Raw genomic sequence first — 23,893 nt, 5'->3', positions numbered from 1 at the left:
CACAGCAGGATAAATACTGGGTCAATTCCATGTATAATACCCCAGAACCCACAGCAGGATAAATACAGGACCAATTCCATGTATAATACCCCAGAACACACAGCAGATAAATACAGTGCCAATTCCATGTATAATACCCCAGAACACACAGCAGATAAATACAGGGCCAATTCCATGTATAATACCCCAGAACACACAGCAGATAAATACAGTGCCAATTCCATGTATAATACCCCAGAACACACAGCAGATAAATACAGTGCCAATTCCATGTATAATACCCCAGAACACACAGCAGATAAATACAGGACCAATTCCATGTATAATACCCAGAACTCACAGCAGATAAATACAGTGTCAATTCCATGTATAATACCCCAGAACCCACAGCAGATAAATACAGGGCCAATTCCATGTATAATACCCCAGAACACACAGCAGGATAAATACAGGGCCAATTCCATGTATAATACCCCAGAACCCACAGCAGATAAATACAGGGCCAATTCCATGTATAATACCCCAGAACACACAGCAGATAAATACAGGACCAATTCTATATATAATACCCCAGAACATGTAGGAAAGTCATGGCCATGCCCCCCAAGCCTTCATTAAGGTCCATTATGTTTCTATCAGGAAAGCAGACATGGGGTACACCGGGACATTTTTGGGTGGAGCTGCCATACTGCGTAACAGTGTAAATAACTCAGCAAATCCGATGGGGGTCCAGGTGCACATGCCCCAGACCTTCAGCTTCAAGGATTGTGCCCCTCTAAATATGAAATGCATAAGTCTTGTCTATTAGAGGAGGTTTTCCTTTAAATAAGACCATTTAACTGCATCACTTCTGGTTTGTGCATCAGTCAAGTCATTTGGGAGGATAACTTTTCCCCATAGAAAGATTTGATTGGATATTTGTGCAGGAGGTGGGGCTTGATGAGAGACCCAGCACAGAACAAGCCCCACCTCTAAGGTTGCCAAGAGCCCTGTACATTGGGGTAAGGATTTTGCTCCCCTGATGTGACTCAGAGAACTTGGGCCAGGGGCAGATTCACCACAGTTGCCCTGGAAGGACACAGACTCTCTCCCATTGGTCAGGAAATCCTAAGAGACAAATGACTCTTTGTACAAAACAGTTTATTGGTCAATAAACCCCCCCCCCCCTAAAAAATACAGGGAAAAAAAAGCGACACATCATAAAAAAAAATCATTTGTGTAAAAGTGTTGCTTCTCACTTGCCCCCTCTCTGCCACTCTGTGCCCCGGGCCAGGAGTCACATCCGACTGGAACCTTCAACACAAGCCCCCCCTCAAAAACAGAGGTGCCCTGTGCTAGTGGCGTGTATAGATGGGGGCAGAGAGAGCGCAAGCAGTGAGACGAGGGACACTAATGGCTACCAGCTAACTGCCACCTCACCAGCTGCCGCCCACTAGTCTCTGGCACTGAAGCTGGAAACCGGCTAATGACTGGGCTACGGGCGGAGTGTCAGGAGGTCCCGAGTCTTTAGGGCCACAGACTGATGACTCGCTGGATCCTGTAGCCACAGGCAGTGGGGGGTCATCACAGGGCAGCGCGGGCACGAACAGTGTGGCACTTCTTGCACAAAACATGGCCGTCCAATGGGAAGCAGCCGGCATCATCCGCCTCAATAGAGAGGGGGCAACCGCAGTCCTGTGGGGCCAAACATGGGCATGTGAGATGGTACCAGGGGCAAGGGGCTAACACGTCAGTTTGGGGGGGAAGTGTAAGAGAGAATGAAGCAGAGCGCCCCCTATAGAAAGGGCAGGAACTCACCTCACACTTGTAGCACATCATATGGAAGTTCTTCTCCAGCGCCACCACCCTCACTGTCTCGTCCCGGCCGGGTTCTGGGGCAATGGGGTCTCCACAAACACAACAGCGGGGGGCGTAGCGCCTACAGGGGTGAGAGGCACAAACAGAGAATGTGAAGGAGGGGGGCGGGGGCTGTACAGATAAGGGGGTGACTACAATGTGGGGGGCACTGACCGGTGATAGTCGTTCACACAGTGCGGCAGTTTGTTGTCGTCCACAATGAAGGGTTCGCCCTGGAGGGAGCACTTACACACGGCACAAGAGAAACATGAGGGGTGATAGGATTTCCCAATGGCCTTCAGCAAACGCTCCGTGATCTTCTTGTCACAAACAGCGCAGCACTCGAGTGTGTCCTGTAATTCACAACATTCATTTCTAACTGGGCACCAACTGGCACCAACCCAACGTACCCACCGGCACAGTAACCCACCCCCAACCCAACGTACCCACCGGCACAGTCACACAGTAACCCACCCCCAACCCAACGTACCCACGGGCACAGTCACACAGTAACCTTCCACCAACCCAATATACCGACGGGCACAGTAACCCACCCCCAACCCAACGTACCCACCGGCACAGTCACACAGTAACCCACCCCCAACAAAGCGATGAACTGACCCTCCCAGTGGCACTTACCTGGTAACACTCCTCACACAGCGGCTTCCCCTCGCTCTCGTAGTACTGCTGCCCCTGGAGCTGCTGATCACACCTGGAGCAGGTGAAACACGCCACGTGGTATAAATGCTCTCCGGCTCGTACCACAGTTTCTGTCCGTGACAGGCCCCGCCCACAGATGCCACAGAGTTCTGCCAACAGAGAACTTCATCATGTTACACACCAGCATTACACACTCACCAGCATTACACACTCACCAGCATTACAATCATTACACACTCGCCAGGAACAGCTAATGTGCCCCCTCTTCCAATTCGTTTTTTGGGGCTGTTTTGTTAAGGTCCTGGAACTGGTAAATATAATGTGGCACTAAAGGGCAAGTAACACGAGCAAGTATATAGTTCCATAAATGCATAATTCTGTCTCATGGGGGGGGGGGGGCAGCAAGGGTCAGGAATGAAAAGAGACCCCTCCCCCATAGGGTGATGTCACATGTTGTGACCCGTCCTGTTCCAGGGTATTTGTCAAATCCAAATGCCCAACCCAATGTACCGACAGGCCCAGTCACATAAGCCCCAACCCACTGTACTGACAGGCCAGCTGAGTGACCGCTGAGTGACCGCTGAGTGACTGCTGAGTGACCGCTGAGTGACCGCTGAGTGTATTCCACGCATTACTGGTGAGAAATTGGCTTCCTGTGATTCACATGGCACCAGCCAATGGCAATAGAGATCGGCTCCTTTTCCAGTAGAACCCGCCCCTTTCTGAATCAGTGATTGGCAACTTCACAGCGAGTCACAGAGACAGAAGAGACTCCAGAACCCCAATCTTTACGTACCCATAGTGTGAGCCTCGGCTGCGGGCGGCTTGTCCATCTCTTGCATTAGCTGTTGGGTCAACATCTCCAGCTCCTCCACCTCCTTCATGTTCAGCCCTTGGGAGCCCGACGTTTGGCCCTAGAAGGAGAAATACAAAACCATCAGCCGCACCCCCTAATTTGCCTTGAGAAGTCAGGAACCCCCCAGCCATTTACTGATGGTGCAATTAAACAAGTGTAGCTGTTGCTTTAAAGAAACCCACCTGCTGCCCGGTCACTTTGGGGCCACTGTGCTGCCCCCCGGTTCTGTGGATCCCGTCGGACATGGGCTTTTGGCTCTTTGGTGCTTCAGGGAGGGGTTTCATGTCCTTTCCCCCAGTGAACTGAGCCCCAAAGCTTCTCCCATTCTCTATCTGTGGCCCCAAACTTCTTGTTCTCTGCGCTTGGACCTCCACCGTTGTCTCGAGTTCTGGCTCCGACCCCTGAACATTTGCTCTTGGCTTTTCCAGGACTCGGGGTCTCTCTCGCTGCTGCGCAAAGCTGAACCCGGGGGCTCGGGCACTTGATGAAACTGTAGGGGGAGGAGCTTCATGTTTGGCTGCAGGGGTCACTCTGGGACTTGACTGAGCTGCAGGCAACTTCTCCTGAGATGCCTCTGCGGGGGGTTCTGTTGGTTTTTGGGGGTATGTCACTGAAGGTCTAGGAGTGAATGTATGAGGTGCAGATTTGGGGGAAAATGTGGGTCCAGTGACTGGTTTGGGGGAGAACGTGTGAGATGGGGCAGAAGGGGCAGGAGAGAAAGTGTGAGGAGCAGGTGATGGGGGTGCAAAAGAGACTGGGCCAGAGGGTTTAGCAGCAACAGGTGGGGGAGCAAGAGGCTTTGGGGCAACTGCCATTGGGGCGCTGGGCTTAGGGATGAAAACGGAGGATGCAGTCTTGGGGGCCACAGACGGGGGCTCGGGTTTAGGGAAAGCGGAAGGAGGAGGCGGCTTGGGAAGAACCATTGCAGGTTTGGGCGACTCGCAAGGAGCAGAAGGTTCAGGAGGAGGGGGAGGAGGAGGTGGGGGGGCTGGTACAGGGAGGTCCTGTAGAAAAGACAAAGAAGAAGTGGATTAAAGTCCAGAGCTGAATTTGTTCAATGACCCAATGTCTCCCACTACTCACACTCACCTGAGTGTCACTCACACATTCCTCCAGCGGGGGCGGAGAAGGAAAGAATTCCTCTATGGGAGGTGGGAAGGGCTCGGAAAACTCAGGTGGGGGAGGGGGTGGGAATGAGCCAGAGGGGGAACCCGGTCCCTCATCCCCAAAAGAAGGTGGGGGTGGGGGGAAAGAAGAGCTGGGGGGTGAGATCAATTCCTCACTCGGTGGTGGAGGCGGCAGGATAAAATCTGCAGAAAAGACAAAGCCCCCCCCAATCAGAATCTTGTGCTTGACATTTCTCAGATCTCCGGGGACCTTCCCCCGCTCACAACCCCCATCATTTGACTCAGATGCAGCTGATTGGCTGGTTTGAAAGTGACTTGACTGTTTCCAGCCAATAAAAACCCAGGAAGGGAAATTCTTACCTTCATGGTCACCCCCAGGGGGCGCTGATGGGGGGATCGCCCCAACTTTCCCCACAAACGCCCGGTGCAGCCCAGGCCCAGCAGAATTCTCCTGAGCAACTAAAGACTGTGGCTCCTCCGGGGCCTTGAAAGGGTTAACCTTGGGCTTGGGCGGAACCACGGGGGCAAATTTCTTTGTGGGGTTATAAAAGGAGGGGGTGGAAATGTTGATGGTGAAGGAGGAGGTCATGCGGGTGGCAGGGGCCGCAGGGTCCATAGTGACGGCTAAAAACAGGGAGAGAAAGATTGTCAGCGACAGGATCAACACAGGCAGCAAACTGTTAATTCTCCCCCCAAGGGCCATTTAGTCTCTGCCCTGTGGAGCCCCCGTTATTTTCTACTTATTCACAAGTGTTGTAAGAGCAAAGTATATGGAGAGTTACCCCCAAATCTGCCTGAACCTTCCCTTTCATTTGTACCCCAACCCCCCACCTGAAACTCCTCTTCCTCCCCCCAAACATGAATTCCTTGTTTCATATCTACCCCCTCCCCCAAAATCCAAATTAATTAACCCCTTAACTCACATATCAATATACAGATGATGTGCCCCCGGGGCATGGAATAAAACCCCCTGGGGTCCCGCCCCCCTTGTTTAGTAGAGGGGGATCATATTGGGCCCCAGGCAGATATTACTCAATACTCCGCTTTCCTTAACCCATTATTAGCCAGCTGGTAATTGCATGAGGCCTGTGTCAGATGAAGGGTTAATAGCGCACGTAACCCTACACTCACTGGGATTCCCTTTGGGCTCCTCGCGCCTGAGCCCTCGCACTCTGCGTCTGTTCCTGCGTTTCCATAGAAACCGTCCCCGGGGTTTTGTGCAAAGCTCAGCAGATGAGCCAAGTCACAATTATGGGCCGAGGTTGAGGCCCAGTGTGAGAAGCAGGCGGCCGTGCAACAGGACGACAGGAGCGAGCGGCAACAGCTCAGTCTGGATTTAATGCTTAACCCATTCAGTGCTATAAACAAGCTTTACTTATACAAAGAGTTAAAAGACAAATCAGGGCTGTGCTTTCTGCCCCTGTCACTGTGATTGTTCTGCCTCCCTGACGCCCCCAGCAGGTGAGGTTTAACGTATCAGTAGTTATCCCTCATTTATATAGCACTGACATACGCAATAGCACTGTACAATTATATATGTCATGCGCAGTGAGCTTACAATCTGAGGTCCCTATCACATTCTCATCAGTCCCTATCCCAGTGAGTTTACAATCTAAGGTCCCTATCACATTCCCATCAGTACCTGCCCCAGTGAGCTTACAATCTAAGGTCCCTATCACATTCCCATCAGTCCCTGTCCCAGTGAGTTTACAATCTAAGGTCCCTATCACATTCCCATCAGTCCCTGTCCCAGTGAGCTTACAATCTAAGGTCCCTTTCACAATCATACAAAGCCAGTTGTATCAGGAAACAATTAACCTGCTAGTATGTATTGGGGTGTAAGAGGGAACCCCACATACATGTTCCTTGACCTGCACTGGCAGGTAGTAAATCCAGAATTGAAATCCTGCTCATCTGCAACTCTTCTCACTGTACAACTTGCCCCCAGCAGGGAAGGGGTTAGTGACATCACTTTACTCCTTGCAGCAGAGTTTCAGTTGTGCAGTACAGGGGACCAATGACCTGGGGCAGGAATGAGGTTGCTATGAGTGTGTCAATGTGTGAGTGTCAGTGTCAGTGTGAGTGTGTGAGTGTGTCAGTGTGAGTGTGAGTGTCAGTGTGTGAGTGTCAGTGTGTGAGTGTCTGTGTGTCAGTGAGTGTGTGTATCAGTGTGTGTGTGTCAGTGTGAGTTTGTGTGTGTCTGTGTGTCAGTGAGTGTGTGAGTGTCAGTGTGTGTGTCAGTGAGTGTGTGTGTGTGTATGTCAGTGAGTGTGAGTGTCAGTGTGAGTGTCAGTGAGTGTGTGAGTGTCAGTGTGTGTCAGTGAGTGTGTGTGAGTGTGTGTCAGTGTGTGAGTGTCAGTGTGTGTGTGTCAGTGAGTGTGTGTGTGTCAGTGAGTGTGTGAGTGTCAGTGTGTGTCAGTGAGTGTGTGTGAGTGTGTGTCAGTGTGTGAGTGTCAGTGTGTGTGTGTCAGTGAGTGTCAGTGAGTGTGTGAGTGTCAGTGTGTGTCAGTGTGAGTGCCAGTGTGTGTGTCAGTGAGTGTGTGAGTGTCAGTGTGTGTGTCAGTGAATGTGTGAGTGTCAATGAGTGTGTGAGTGTCAGTGTGTGTGTCAGTGAATGTGTGAGTGTCAGTGAGTGTGTGAGTGTCAGTGAGTGTGTGAGTGTCAGTGAGTGTCAGTGTGAGTGCCAGTGTGTGTCAGTGAGTGTGTGAGTGTCAGTGTGTGTCAGTGAGTGTGTGTGAGTGTGTGTCAGTGTGTGAGTGTCAGTGTGTGTGTGTCAGTGAGTGTGTGTGTGTCAGTGAGTGTGTGAGTGTCAGTGTGTGTCAGTGAGTGTGTGTGAGTGTGTGTCAGTGTGTGAGTGTCAGTGTGTGTGTGTCAGTGAGTGTCAGTGAGTGTGTGAGTGTCAGTGTGTGTCAGTGTGAGTGCCAGTGTGTGTGACAGTGAGTGTGTGAGTGTCAGTGTGTGTGTCAGTGAATGTGTGAGTGTCAATGAGTGTGTGAGTGTCAGTGTGTGTGTCAGTGAATGTGTGAGTGTCAGTGAGTGTGTGAGTGTCAGTGAGTGTGTGAGTGTCAGTGAGTGTCAGTGTGAGTGCCAGTGTGTGTCAGTGAGTGTGTGAGTGTCAGTGTGTGTGTCAGTGAATGTGTGAGTGTCAATGAGTGTGTGAGTGTCAGTGTGTGTGTCAGTGAATGTGTGAGTGTCAGTGAGTGTGTGAGTGTCAGTGAGTGTGTGAGTGTCAGTGTGAGTGCCAGTGTGTGTCAGTGAGTGTGTGAGTGTCAGTGTGTGTCAGTGAGTGTGTGTGAGTGTGTGTCAGTGTGTGAGTGTCAGTGTGTGTGTGTCAGTGAGTGTGTGTGTGTCAGTGAGTGTGTGAGTGTCAGTGTGTGTCAGTGAGTGTGTGTCAGTGTGTGTCAGTGTGAGTGCCAGTGTGTGTCAGTGAGTGTGTGAGTGTCAGTGTGTGTGTCAGTGAATGTGTGAGTGTCAGTGAGTGTGTGAGTGTCAGTGAGTGTGTGTGTGTCAGTGAGTGTGTGTGTCAGTGTGTGTGTGTGTCAGTGTGTGTGTGTGTGTCAGTGTGTGTGTGTGTGTCTGTGTGTCAGTGAGTGTGTCAGTGTGAGTGTCAGTGAGTGTCTGTGTGTCAGTGAGTGTGTGTCATTGTGAGTGTGTGTCATTGTGAGTGTGTGTCATTGTGAGTGTGTGTCTGTGTGTGTGTGAGTGTGGGGTGGAGGGGGGTCTGCACAGAGGTGAGTAATATCTCAGGATTGTAAGGAGGGGGGGTTGTGTCCCTCCCCAGCTTGGAATCATTAGGTTGAGGGGGAGGAGAGAGTCCGAAGAGACAAATAGAGAGTAAGAGACTCACACACTATATACACTATATACATATATACACACACACACACACTATATATACACACACACTATACACACACTATATACACACACACTATATACACACACAGAGCTGCAGAGAAAGGACAGAGAACTTCACTCCCCATCAGAACTGACACTGGGTCTGTAGCCCCCCCCCCCCCCTTGTTCTGAGCAGATTCCCTTCAACAAGATCCAAAAAAGTGCAAATCCGGGTCCTGCCCCCGACAATCAGCAGAACCCGAGTGACAATGAAGTGTCAGAGACTGAGGGAGAGGAGGCTGCTGAGTAAAGGGCAAGTGCACCCAACCCTCCAGCCTTCGCCCCACGTCTGCCCCGAAACTCACACAGGCCCTGGTATTTGACTCAGGCTCCGCCCCCACAGGCCCAAATCATTTGGTACAGGACACGGCCCAGACAATGTGACAAGTACCAGAGTCACGTGACACAGACCAGTCCTTTATATTGGGCCTGGGGGGTCCTCTACATGAAAGTGGGGGGGACTGGTTTGAATTTCAGCTCAGATCTTCCCTGTGGCATTTGCCAAACTTTCCAGATGAGCAGCCGGTCCTTGTGTCCCACAACAATCCCAGTACAGTCCAGTGGCATTTCGGCTCAGCCCCTGGTACTCTCCACTCCTAGTGCAGCCCAACTGCCCCTGTATAAACAACCCCCTCCCAATTCCTCTTGTCCCAGTCCAACTGCCCCTGTATAAACATCCCCCTCCCAATTCCTCTTGTCCCAGTCCAACTGCCCCTGTATAAACAACCCCCTCCCAATTCCTCTTGTCCCAGTCCAACTGCCCCTGTATAAACAACCCCCTCCCAATTCCTCTTGTCCCAGCCCAACTGCCCCTGTATAAACATCCCCCTCCCAATTCCTCTTGTCCCAGTCCAACTGCCCCTGTATAAACAACCCCCTCCCAATTCCTCTTGTCCCAGTCCAACTGCCCCTGTATAAACAACCCCCTCCCAATTCCTCTTGTCCCAGTCCAACTGCCCCTGTATAAACAACCCCCTCCCAATTCCTCTTGTCCCAGTCCAACTGCCCCTGTATAAACAACCCCTCCCAATTCCTCTTGTCCCAGTCCAACTGCCCCTGTATAAACAACCCCCTCCCAATTCCTCTTGTCCCAGTCCAACTGCCCCTGTATAAACAACCCCCTCCCAATTCCTCTTGTCCCAGTCCAACTGCCCCTGTATAAACAACCCCCTCCCAATTCCTCTTGTCCCAGTCCAACTGCCCCTGTATAAACAACCCCCTCCCAATTCCTCTTGTCCCAGTCTAAATGCCCCTGTATAAACAACCCCCTCCCAATTCCTCTTGTCCCAGTCCAACTGCCCCTGTATAAACAACCCCCTCCCAATTCCTCTTGTCCCAGTCCAACTGCCCCTGTATAAACAACCCCCTCCCAATTCCTCTTGTCCCAGCCCAACTGCCCCTGTATAAACATCCCCCTCCCAATTCCTCTTGTCCCAGTCCAACTGCCCCTGTATAAACAACCCCCTCCCAATTCCTCTTGTCCCAGTCCAACTGCCCCTGTATAAACAACCCCCTCCCAATTCCTCTTGTCCCCGTCCAACTGCCCCTGTATAAACAACCCCCTCCCAATTCCTCTTGTCCCAGTCCAACTGCCCCTGTATAAACAACCCCCTCCCAATTCCTCTTGTCCCAGTCCAACTGCCCCTGTATAAACAACCCCCTCCCAATTCCTCTTGTCCCAGTCCAACTGCCCCTGTATAAACAACCCCCTCCCAACCCCCATACAATTCCAGTACAGACAGGCTGTCCCAGTATAATTCCAAGACAAACTCCCTGTCCCAGGCCAGATCTCTTTGCCCAGTCTAATTGTACAATCCAGTACAAAGTGTCCAGTCCCAGGGGCAGGTCGGTCCAATCGCAGAGAAGAAACTTACGGTTTGTGGATCCGGAGCTGTCGGTGCCGGTGGGCGCGGGAGTCACACAGGGAGAATGAGGCGCAGGGCAGGATGGGCGGGGCCTGTACAGAGAGGTTTGGGAGGAGTTAGAGGTTTCTGGGGACCGCCCCCATCGCAATGTGCGCGCCCCGCCCCCCTCTGTGTCACAGTGACGTCACCAGCATGTGTCTCTCTGTAATGTGAGTCTGTTCCTGACTGTACTTGTGCAGCCGCCAGTCTCCTGACCTCTCCCTCTTCATTCTCTTTGCCCATAAAAGGCACAAACTCCCAAATCAGCAGGAAATGAGAAGAAGAAGAAGAAGTAGAAATACCAGAGCTGCCCCTCCCCCTCCCCTAATTAACATTATGAGGTCATATATCACTGTCTGTCCTTCTGTCTGTCACTCTCCTCTGTCTGTCCATCTGTCTCATACAAGGACTTCCTGTTGCTATTTCTGTCTGTCTGTCCCATCAGTAATGATTCGTCCCCAGTATGACAGTTATTACAGGACATTCAGACTGACCCACAGGGATCCCAGGAAACTCTCAGTGACCCCAGGAGTCAGTGACCCCTCGTGTTGCTAATAGGAAAGAAATCCACGGCACACAGGCTACTGCAAGCAAGGAACCCCTTGCACGTTTAATGCGGAAGTGAGCAACGTTTCGGGGTCACGCCCCTTTGTCAAGCCCTCGTGTTGCTAAACATAAGGGACATTATTTATTTCTATGAGAACAAAGAGGTTCAGGGTCAGGCCACACAGGGCGTTTTGGGGAGATTTGGTTGCCTGGTGACTAATCGCCTCGTTTTTGCGGCGACCAATCTCCCCAAACGCCTTCCCTGACTCTGCGCCGGCGCAAATCACACGCGACGGTTCGTTTTCCGAACTTACGGCAACTTCTGTGTTTTTTCATTTTAGCCGGCGCAGAGTCAGGGAAGGCGTTTGGGGAGATTGGTCGCCGCAAAAACGAGGCGATTAGTCGCCAGGCGACCAAATCTCCCCAAAACACTCTGTGTGGCCTGACCCTAAATAGATGGAATAATAGATAATATTATATAAAGAAAAGAGACTGGGAGAATAGAGGCTGAGTGAGGAGGAATAATATTAGTACTGAGAGTGGCCCCTGGGCTAAGGGTTTTGGGTGGCCCCCTGGTCAATGCCTTTAAGAAGGACTTGGATGATTTCTTGGACAGACATAATATCAAAGGCTATTGTGATACTAAACTCTATAGTTAGTATAGATATAGTGAATAAAGTGCCCCCTCTTGTAAAATATAAGGATATTATAAGTTACCGAGGAGTTACATGACCATATAAAAGTACGAGGCCGAAGGCTGAGTGTTTTTATACAGGTCATGGAACTCCGAGGTAACTTCTAATATCCTTATATTTTACAACTGGGGGCACTTCATTTATTATAATACACAAATTTCAATGAGTCATGTGACTGAAATGACATCAGAACTCACCGTTTATAACTGATGACATCAGAACTCGCCGTTTATAAGGATATAATTTACAGGATATTCATGGCTTTTGTGTATTATATGGGTATATATCATTTATGTGACAGTAGGGAGGGGTGTGTGTATGGATGCTGGGTTTTCATTTGGAGGGATCGGACTTGATGGACTTTGGCTTTTTTCAACCCAATTTAACTATGTAACTAACTATGTAAGTCTAGGGGTAAGGAGATCTCAACATCAGCATAGGAAGGGGGTCTTTACTGTAAGTCAAGTGACAGACCAGGAGGAAAGTGCAGCTACATTGTTTCAGGAGTCACCTTTAAATGAAAAATAAAGCAGAGAAGCAGGAGCCCATGAATACACCAGAGTCACACAGAGTATTTGACGTTTCAGCTGCTGCTTATTAGGGTTCAGGGGTTCAGAGGTTCAGGGGCCACTTCTCTCAGGTCCATGTCACATCTGTCTGCTGGAAAAATACAAGTTGTATCTGCCACAAGCACCCGCCCTCAGACATTTCTATTGGTCAGTAGAACCAGGAACGACCTACCCTGCCCTCTGTCATGTGTGAACCTACCCCACCCATGAGGTGCCTCTACCCCACCCACGAGGATATGCCTCTATGCTGCCCCCCTACAGACACACTGTATATTAACATATAAGAGACAGCTCAGCTGCGCCCCCTACAGACACACTGTATATTAACATATAAGAGAGCTCAGCTGCGCCCCCTACAGACACACTGTATATTAACAGGTATATTTGCATGTAGGAGACAGCAGAGACAGATCATATAATTCGGGGCTCACTCCCACACAAGCAGCTGTGTTTGGATGAGTTGTATGAGTGTGGGGACCCCCCGCTAGGCCCCATTCCTATTCCTGTCTCAGTGCAAGTTCTGTTTCTCTCTCAGTAAAATCAATGAGTTGCATTAAGTGAATAATTCCCTTTATTCAGCAGCTGAATGTGCTTCCCATAAAGACTGTTCTGTGCCCCTTACTCTATAATTCTGCTTTTTGTTGCAGCACCTACAGCAGCTCTTTTCTCTGGGTCACCCAGTTCCCCTCAATACCAATAAGAAGAATTATCATTGCTGGGTGTGGGGGATTCTGGGTGCCAGAATACACGGATTATTTGCATCTTTATATAATATGTCATTGGTTATTTGCACCCAGAGCTCAGCCCAGCACCCTAAAGCTGTGGTTAAGTTTTCAGTAAAACAAGAGCTCAGTCTCAATGTAGGGCCCCCAAGGTGTGCTGAAGTAGCTGAGGCGCTGCAGGTGGGTGCTGCTGTTTTGTACATGTCTCTGTCTGACCGAAATAGGTGCCCAGGGTCTTAGACCCCTGGAATCCCCCTGAGGTTGGGGGAGTGCAATGTACTTACTGTATAGTCAGGCAGTTGGGGATGAGTATAACAGAGTGTGAGCTCCTGGGCATCAGAACGTTTTGTTCAGCTTGTTACAATGTATCAGTTGGTTTGAGCATCGCTATGGTTACAGTTTAGGGGACAAATCATACTCGGCATCTGCAGGCGCAGCACAAAGGGAGGTTCCGCTGCACAAAACAGATAAAAACACAGAACTCTCCGACCACAAAGGGGAAGGAAAACCCAACTGTCCGGAAGTTCAGAGAAAATTGAGGGTAAATATCATAATAACAAACTGACGGTAATAGAATCCTGGCAGAGCTGCTCTTAGGGTGGGGCCCCCGGCACCAGAGGGGGGTTCAATAACATCAGTACCTGCAGCCCTGCAACTCCCAGCATCCTGCTTACAGCTGAAGGCTTCTGGGAGTTGTAATTACAATAACAACAGTGGGAGGACGTGTATAGGTCCATATCTTTCCCCATCAGACTGAGGGATCACCCCGGTCCCCAGGTTCTATAAGCAGCATCGGACTGCGGGACACCAAGAAAAAACCCAGTGGGCCTGGAGTTGCCTCACACCTCACCCCTTTAAAACGGAAAACACATATGGAATCCACAGGCTAATTAACACTTCATTTAGGGCTCTTACATACGGGCGGTTTTACTTGCGCTCCCCTGTGTTGCGCTTTTTTCAGCCGCAGGAGTAGACGCAGTCAAGTATTTTGAAGGGGGGCTGTACTCACACAGACGCATGGAAGCAGTAACGCAGGTGGGACACAACATGTTGCATTTTACCTGCGTTTGGCGCATACAAGCGTCGGTGTGAGTACAGCCCCCCTTCAAAATACTTGACTGCGTCTACTCCTGCGCTCCACTGCGGCTGAACGGAAGAAAGCGCAACACAGGGGAGCGCAGGTAAAACCGCCCGTATGTAAGAGCCCTAAATGAATTGTTAATTAGCCGTACAGCCTGTGGATTCCGTTTTAAAGGGGTGAGGTGGTAACCCTGGGTGGGTCCCTCCGGCCAAGACATGTTCCACAGAGCCGGCACTCTGGGGGGGAAGAGGGACAGAGGGGACCCTGCAACTGGGGAGGGGGGCCCTTGGGGGGATGGGGGGGCCCTGATCCAGTCCAACCCTGTCTATGAGTTTACAATCTCTTACAAGTTTCTCAGCAATAGGGAATCTGAAGCTTATTAGTGAGTTTTATACAAGTGCTGACCATGTGACCATGAAGGACTGGGGTTGGTCAGTAGCAGCTGACACTTAAGGCTTGTCTGTGATTGGCTGGGAAGCCATAGGGCGGGGCAGAGATAACGGCCGCACCCCCAGATAGTCGTTGCCATAACAGAATATTAGTGGCAACAATAACAATGATTTGTGTGTCTGGATTATTTTCTAACCCCTCCCTCCCCCATATCTGCCCCAAACACTTACCCTGAGAGATACAGGCGACATTGCCATTGGCTCTTGTGCTGCTCATTGTCTCCTATAGTGTAAATCAGTATGGCAGCATTTAGTGGGAAGGGCACAGGGAGTCATTAGGATTTGTTGTCACCCCTGTCACAGGGAGATTTAAGCATCAGCAAAGTGAGGGGGTCTCTGTAATGTGAATGAGAGTGAAACAATGTGCTGGGAGGCTGCAAGGAGCTTGGTTGTACTCTAGGAGCCCCCATACAGCCCTCTCTATTTATATAGGGCCACACACAGACATCAGCAGTTCCAGCATTGGGCATGGGGGGGGTTAGAGCCAGTGTCAGGCCAGGGCCCTAGAGAATGTGCATGTGCCAAAGAGCTCACACTCGAGAGAACAGATGCTGCAAGTTCTGCACAAAATGGTCTGAACTAGGGGAAGGTGTAAAGAGGTACCTGCCTGGCCCCCTCTGCCTTTGAGCCCTAGGCACGTGCTCTTCTGCCGACCCCTAGTTCCGACCCTGGTTAGAGCCAAAGCCTTTGTGACTCCCATGGCTCCAATTCTTATTGAATTAACAGCATTTTGTGTTTAGGCTTCAGCCCCCCGGGGGAGATAAGTAAATACGTGTGTTTGTGACGGGGGCGGGGGCAACACACTCATTAAAGGGTAAATAGAACAGACAAAGGGAAATAGATGTAGAGATGTGGCCCATGGGATTCAGGCTGAGAATTGGGAGAGTGATAGGGATCTGGGATAGGACCCTGGGGAAGTGGTGCTAGTGAGGGGGCTACAGACTGGCAGTTGGATGAACTCTGGGGGCAGAGCAGGTATGGGGGGGGGTACATAATAGGGACCTTTATTGTAATCACAATGTTATTGGTATGTGAAATAGGTGAATAGGGTTCAGGGGGTCGGAGGAAGAGGCGAGGGGAGGAAGTTTGTAGGGAGCAATTATTGGCATTATCATTGGCCACTCTGAGCCCCAATATTTTCAGCAGATCAATACAAAATAACAAGGGGTGAGACCAGAAAGGAATCGTGAGCACCCATCCCCCATACTACACGTCAGTTCTATATAAATGATACCCAACAGCACCCATCAGTCTAACCGGACTCCCAGCCAACTCCCAGCCAACTCCCAGCAGGTCCCACAATACGTGAGAGTGAAACAATGTGCTGGGAGGCTGCAAAGAGCTTTGGAAAAACATGGAGGATCATAAGGAACATCCGGCGCAGATGGAGCTGGGCGGAAATATCACTTATTATTTAAAGGACAAGGCAACCCAAATAACAAATGCCCTCAGCAACCAGACATGTGACCCGTGGCCTGTTTTGTGCATCACATGGTGCCCTGTTTACTCAGCAGAGAGATGCAGTTCTACTACAACTATTATCCCCCCCTAATCCTCGCTAAACTGGAGGGGGGCATCAGGACCCAGAAACTTTCCATAAAGTACAAAGTGCAAAAACCAACACAAATTGCCATGTTCTTTACCCACAATGCAGCATTTACAGAAAGCCTGCAAGTAACGGCTCCTTAAGGCAAGGGTTAATTGCTGGCATCTCTAGTGGCCCTTGTACTGAAGTTGTAATTAGAGTGCCACTAAACAGCGCCAGATTCTGCACGTGACAGTTGCACTGGGGAATGAGACAGGGGGACAAGGAATTGCAGAGTAAATAATGTGATGCAACATCTGGGACACTGGGAAAGTTCTGCATTCCACTCCCATTAGTCACTGAGCAAACAGGTCTGGGCAGCACAACTCCCAGCACTCGCCACTCACTCGCCGCCCTCACTGTCACTCACACTTCCAGCAAATCACACGCTCAAAGGGGAGGGGCAGGGAGTCTGTAACTCAAGCAGTGGGTGGGACTGCAGTACTCTGATGGGAGGGGCAGGAAGTCTACGACTCAAGAAATAGGTGGGGCTAGAACACTCTGATGGAGACAGGGGGGAAATCTATGACTCAAGCAGTGGGTGGGGCTACAACACCCTTCATGAGATTTCAGCTCAACCCTGTAGCACGTGGGGTTAATTCATGTCCAAAAACAGTTACAATGATAAATGTCCCAATATCCATTACCCAATCCTCTCTGGGTTTATAGTTCTGTGTAACTGTCATTGTGTCTGTCCCTTTCTCTGCACTGCTGCTTCTGACTCCTGATACAACTTCCCAATATCCATTCATTCCTCATTCTCTTCTCTGCACTGCTGCTTCTGACTCCTGATACAACTTCCCAATATCCATTCATTCCTCATTCTCACTGGGTTTATAGTTCTGTGTAACTGTCATTGTGTCTGTCCCTTTCTCTTCTCTGCACTGCTGCTTCTGACTCCTGATACAACTTCCCAATATCCATTCATTCCTCATTCTCACTGGGTTTATAGTTCTGTGTAACTGTCATTGTGTCTGTCCCTTTCTCTTCTCTGCACTGCTGCCTCTGACTCCTGATACAACTCCCCAATATCCATTCATTCCTCATTCTCACTGGGTTTATAGTTCTGTGTAACTGTCATTGTGTCTGTCCCTTTCTCTTCTCTGCACTGCTGCTTCTGACTCCTGATACAACTTCCCAATATCCATTCATTCCTCATTCTCACTGGGTTTATAGTTCTGTGTAACTGTCATTGTGTCTGTCCCTTTCTCTGCACTGCTGCTTCTGACTCCTGATACAACTTCCCAATATCCATTCATTCCTCATTCTCACTGGGTTTATAGTTCTGTGTAACTGTCATTGTGTCTGTCCCTTTCTCTTCTCTGCACTGCTGCCTCTGACTCCTGATACAACTTCCCAATATCCATTCATTCCTCATTCTCACTGGGTTTATAGTTCTGTGTAACGGTCATTGTGTCTGTCCCTTTCTCTGCACTGCTGCTTCTGACTCCTGATACAACTTCCCAATATCCATTCATTCCTCAGTCTCACTGGGTTTATAGTTCTGTGTAACTGTCATTGTATCTGTCCCTTTCTCTGCACTGCTGCCTCTGACTCCTGATACAACTTCCCAATATCCATTCATTCCTCATTCTCACTGGGTTTATAGTTCTGTGTAACTGTCATTGTGTCTGTCCCTTTCTCTGCACTGCTGCCTCTGACTCCTGATACAACTTCCCAATATCCATTCATTCCTCATTCTCACTGGGTTTATAGTTCTGTGTAACTGTCATTGTGTCTGTCCCTTTCTCTGCACTGCTGCCTCTGACTCCTGATACAACTTCCCAATATCCATTCATTCCTCATTCTCACTGGGTTTATAGTTCTGTGTAACTGTCACAAAATGTATTACAAAAAAAGATACTTCATCTAATACTCCTGATACTCATCATTACTGGACCATTACTGCCCCCAGCCCAACAGTTGCCTCCAAGCAATGACCCCCCCTAGTCCCACACGGAGGAATCTCTGCAGTCTGGGGGGTCGCATGGAAAATATCCCACAATACAAGAAATGTCACAGAATGAACCTCGTTTTCCCTCTGGATTTTTTTCTTCTTTTTTAATGAAACTGCGGAGATTGTGAGAGAAACTCCGGCCAAGGACAAAATGTAGGAAAATTCTCTGGTATTTGTGTAGAAGGAACTACAGGTTTAGCAGTGGCTGTAGGAGGGAATGTGACTGGGAATTTGATTGGGAATTGGGGAATGTGTTTGGGAATGTGATTGGGGAATGTGATTGGGAACGTGATTGGGGAATGTGTTTGGGAATGTGATTGGGAATGTGATGGGGAATGTGATTGGGGAATGTGATTGGGAATGTGATGGGGAATGTGTTTGGGAATGTGATTGGGGAATGTGATTGGGAACGTGATTGGGGAATGTGTTTGGGAATGTGATTGGGAATGTGATTGGGGAATGTGATTGGGAATGTGATTGGGGAATGTGTTTGGGAATGTGATTGGGGAATGTGATTGGGAATGTGATTGGGGAATGTGATTGGGGAATGTGATTGGGAATGTGATGGGGAATGTGATTGGGAATGTGTTTGGGGAATGTGATTGGGGAATGTGATTGGGGAATGTGATTGGGGAATATGATTGGGGAATCTGATTGGGGAATGTGATTGGGAATGTGATTGGGAATGCTTAGGATTTCTGCTCCAAAATTCACCTTCTTATCACATAATGAACTGAGCATGAAATACTATGTCAGGGGCACCAACACCTTCATTTACCCTTTTGTCTAAAGTTGGCCATAGACGCAAAGATCTGATTGTAGGAATCGAGGATTCGTATGATTTTCGGACCGTGTGTGGAGAGTCCCGACATTTTTCGTCCGTCGGAGATCGGTCGTTTGGTCGATGGGACAGGTTAGAAAATTTCTGTCGGCTGCGGATAATATCTCTGTGTGTATTGGGGATCGTAGGATTATCAGTGGGAGACTCACCAGCTTTGGTTGGACATAGATATCGTACGATTACTGTCAGGGGCAGAACATTGCTGATCTGTTCTTTAACTAATCTGACTGGTAAGACTTTGATCTGAATGGTTAGTGGCGGGTCGGGAGATGGGAAAGTCCGATCGTACCATGATTCCTACGATCAGATCTTTGCATCTATGGCCAACTTTATTCTGACAGTTACAGGGTCACTCACATATACTGTATATATATATATATGATTTACAACTTTATTCACTATATATATATATATATAAAAGCTGTCCGGCCACCTGACCCCACACAAGCATGAGGGGCACACAGTGGCAACTGGGGGAGGGGTGACAAGCGGGGGAGGGGCAGTGTGCACAGGAGTCTGGACTGGGGGAGACAGATGAGGGACGTGTCTGGCTCCCCCCGACTGTTGCACCCTAGGCATGTGCCCACCCTTAGCTCCAGGCCTGTATGAAGCCGGCACAGCAGCGTGCAAGCCCGAATTTGTGGAGAGGCCACCAAGGCCCGGGCCTAGGGCGGCAGGATTTTAGGGGGCAGCATTCTGCCCAAACACACCCACATTGGTTCAGAAATACTGGGGAGGCACAGGAGATCCCCATTGCTCTGGTCCCGATGATGAACATTTCATTGAATAAAAGTGAGGGGACGGGGTGACAAACAACATCGGGCCTAGGGGCACCTGCTACATAAATACGGCCCTGGCAGCGTGGGCACTAATATACTAATATACTAATATACTAATATACTAATGTACTAATGTACTAATGTACCAATATACCAATATACTAATATACTAATATACTAATATACTAATATACTAATATACTAATATACTAATATACTAATATACTAATATACTAATGTACTAATATACTAATGTACCAATATACCAATATACTAATATACTAATATACTAATATACTAATATACTAATGTACTAATATACCAATGTACCAATATACCAATATACTAATATACTAATATACTAATATACTAATATACTAATATACTAATATACTAATGTACTAATATTCCAATGTACCAATATACCAATATACTAATATACTAATATACTAATATACTAATATACTAATATACTAATGTACTGATATACCAATGTACCAATATACCAATATACCAATATACTAATATACTAATATACTAATATACTAATGTACTAATATACCAATGTATCAATATACTAATATACTAATATACTAATATACTAATGTACTAATGTACTAATGTACTAATATACCAATATACCAATATACCAATATACCAATATACAATATACCAATATACTAATATACTTAATATACTAATATACTAATATAACTAATGTACTAATATTCCAATGTACCAATATACAATATACTAATATACTAATATACTAATATACTAATATAACTAATACTAATGTACTAATATTCCAATGTACCAATATACCAATATACTAATATACTAATATACTAATATACTAATGTACTGATATACCAATGTACCAATATACCAATATACCAAATATACCAATAACTTAATATACTAATATACTAATGTTACTATATACCAATGTATCAATATACTAATATACTAATGTACTAATATACCAATGTATCAATATACTAATATACTAATGTACTAATATACTAATATACTAATGTACCAATATACCAATATACTAATATACTAATATACTAATATACTAATGTACTAATATACCAATATACCAATATACCAATATACCAATATACCAATATACTAATATACTAATGTACTAATGTACTAATGTACTAAATATACCAATATACAATATACCAATATACATAATTAACCTTAACTAATATACTAATATACTTAATATAGCTAATATACTAATGTACCAATATACCAATATGAATAATATAATAATATTACTAATATACTAATATACTAATATACTAATTACTAATATACCAATATACTAATATACCAATATAATAATATACTAATATACTAATATATACTAATGTACTAATATACCAATATACTAATATACTAATATACTAATATACTAATGTACCAATATACCAATATACTAATATACTAATATACTAATATACTAATGTACTAATATACCAATTATACCAATATACCAATATACCAATATACCAATATACCAATATACCAATATACCAATATACTAATATACTAATATACTAACTATACCAATATACCAATATACCATATACCAATTATACCAATTATACTAATATACTAATATACTAATATACCAATATACCAAGTATACCAATATACCAATAGACAATATACCAAATAATATACCAATGATAGCTAATTATACTAATATACTTATGATACTAATATTATACCAATATACCTAATATACAAATATACCATAATATATACCCATATACCAATATTCCAATAATCTCCAATATACTGAATATCTTAATATACTAGATGTTACTAATATAGCTAATATAACCAATATACCAATATTACAAATATACCAATATATTAATATAATAATAATACTAATATACTCATATAATAATGTACTAATGTACCTAATATCTATATACTAAGATAGCCAATATAACCATATACTAATATATAGATATGATACATAATATACTATATATAATAATATACTAAATGTACTAATATACTATATGACTTAATAGTACTAATATAGCTATTGTACTATATACAAATATACTATGTACTATTAATACCTAAAAAAATAACCCTTTAGGAAAAAAATTTTACCATATGTACCAATATAGCTAATATAGCTTAATGTATACTAATATATACTATATAACTAAGATATATAATGATACTAATGTACTGATATACAATGTACCCAATAGTATCCAAATACCAATATACTGAATATATCTAATATACTAATATACTAATGTACTAATATATACCAATGTACCAATATACCAATATACTAATATTACTAATATATACTATACTACGTCAATGGTCTAATTATAGCTAATATACCAATCATACCGATATATATAATCAATATACTAATATATCTAATGTACTAATGTACTAATATACTCCAATGCTACCAAATATACCAATATACTATATATGTGCTAATATACTAATATACTAATATACTAATGTACTAATGTAGTATCTAAACTACCAATATATGCAATATACCAATATATCCATATTTATAATAACTAATTTACTAATACTAATGTACAAATGATACCAATATACTTAATATAATAATATACTAATATATCTAATATAGCTAATGTATATGCTAAATACTAGATATACCATTATACCAATATTATCATAATATAAATAAATATACTAATATACTCATATAATAATATACTAATGTACTAATATAATAATATACTAATATACTAATATACTAATATACTAATGTACTAATGTACTAATATACTAATATACCAACCTACAGCTGCCCGGGGCTCAGGCACATGACTGTGGGTCATTCAGGGAACTCCCAGGCACATAAAGAAGGACCCCCAGCTTTTCCCAAAGTCCAGACACACTGGGACCCTGTGAACAATAGTGGGAAATTCTCCGAGGGACAGAGAAGTGATGGGAGAGAAGACACCAGACCCAGTGACTAAATAGAGAATCATGTGAAACAATGTATCAGGGTAATAAACTGCAAGTGAAACATTGTTTCATTTAATTGTTACTGATCCCACAATGGGGGGCAACGTGGAGTGTAAATGAGCATCGAATGGTAACTGTAAAACCAACCCAACGGGGGTCTGTGAGCGGCTGAATGAGGAACCCAGAAAGGTCCATAACGGCAAATATAGAGTTTCTGTTACTCACCCTAAATCTGATCCCAATTGATATTGACTGAAATATGCACCGTAGCCTGAACATGTACCAACTGAACCCCAATTTGTACCCACTGAACGCCAATTTATATCCACTAAACCCCAATTTCTATCCACTGAACCCAATTTCTATCCACTAAACCCCAATTTATATCCACGGAACCCAAATTTCTATCCACTGAACCCAAATTTTTACCCACTGAACCCCAATTTGTACCCACTGAACGCCAATTTATATCCACTAAACCCCAATTTCTATCCACTGAACCCAATTTCTATCCACTAAACCCCAATTTATATCCACTGAACCCAAATTTCTATCCACTGAACCTCAAATTTAACCCACTGAACCCCAATTTGTACCCACTGAACCCTAATTTATATCCACTAAACCCCAATTTGTATATACTGAACACCAATTTCTATCCACTAAACCCCAATTTCTATCTACTGACCCCCAATTTCTATCCACTGAAACCCAATTTGTACCCACTGAACCCTAATTTGTACTGAACCCAGATGTCAGTCACTGAACCCAGATGTCAGTCACCTCTGCATGGTATGTATCACAGGCTTTAGCAACATCTAAGTAGATCACATCCACTCAATATCTACACTTCCCCTTATCCCTAATGACCCCCTGCAAAAGAATTTCTACCCCTTAGGGGGGATCCTATATACAAGGGGGAGATATTAGGGTGCAGAATGTTGGGAGTGAGACTTTGGGGTGCAAGTGAGATATTGGGGTACAGAATGCTGTGAGTGAGATATTGGGGTACAGAATGCTGGGAGTGAGATATTGGGGTGCAGAATGCTGGAAGTGATATATTGGGGTGTACAATGCTGGGAGTGAGATATTGGGGTGCTCGGGGTGAGAGTGAGGATGGTAGAAAACAACAGACAGAAGATTCTCATGAGCGCGCCTGGTACCCAGTAATGCGCGGCCCCGTCAGAGCAGTCAGAGCGCGCGCCCCGCGCAGCGCAGCCAATAAGAGCCGCCGCTCGCCGCCTGTTTGTGAGTGCTGGAGAAAGAAGGGACGCGCGGATGTCACGTCCGGAACCTCCCGGAATGATGGGCACCGCAGTGACAGGGGAGTCCCGCCCTCGCTTCCCAGTATCTGTCTCTTCCCATCCCCCCGCTCTTCCATTT

At 46.1% G+C, this 23,893-nt stretch overlaps 1 protein-coding gene across 1 annotated transcript; it reads right to left on the bottom strand.

Annotated features, from left to right (window-relative positions):
• Nucleotides 1–1,123: 1,123 nt before the first annotated feature.
• On the bottom strand, nt 1,124–13,164 carry LOC108695689 (zyxin-like). Its single transcript, XM_041570085.1, has 10 exons — nt 13,097–13,164; nt 10,251–10,333; nt 4,840–5,103; nt 4,442–4,662; nt 3,535–4,356; nt 3,293–3,410; nt 2,476–2,645; nt 2,011–2,189; nt 1,798–1,918; nt 1,124–1,674 (listed from the first exon to the last, which is right to left on the bottom strand). The coding sequence occupies exons 1-10, from the start codon at nt 13,147–13,149 to the stop codon at nt 1,564–1,566; spliced, it is 2,142 nt and encodes a 713-aa protein (XP_041426019.1). The 5' UTR covers nt 13,150–13,164; the 3' UTR covers nt 1,124–1,563.
• Between the last annotated feature and the right edge of the window lie 10,729 nt (nt 13,165–23,893).

This window comes from Xenopus laevis, chromosome 7L (genome assembly GCF_017654675.1).
Source record: "Xenopus laevis strain J_2021 chromosome 7L, Xenopus_laevis_v10.1, whole genome shotgun sequence".
In the NCBI taxonomy this organism is placed as follows: domain Eukaryota; kingdom Metazoa; phylum Chordata; class Amphibia; order Anura; family Pipidae; genus Xenopus; species Xenopus laevis.
The sequence above is the reverse complement of the archived record's forward strand: the minus strand, read 5'-3'. Positions and strand labels throughout refer to the sequence as shown.

Coding starts and splice junctions, on each gene's coding strand:
- LOC108695689 (XM_041570085.1), bottom strand. CDS start 13,149: ATGCCCAGGAGCTCACACTCTGTTATACTCATCCCCAACTGCCTGACT. Junction 5,104..10,250: donor CAGCTCCGGATCCACAAACC/GTAAGTTTCTTC, acceptor CCCTGTTTTTAG/CCGTCACTATGGACCCTGCG. Junction 2,190..2,475: donor TGTGTGAGGAGTGTTACCAG/GTAAGTGCCACT, acceptor TGTGAATTACAG/GACACACTCGAGTGCTGCGC.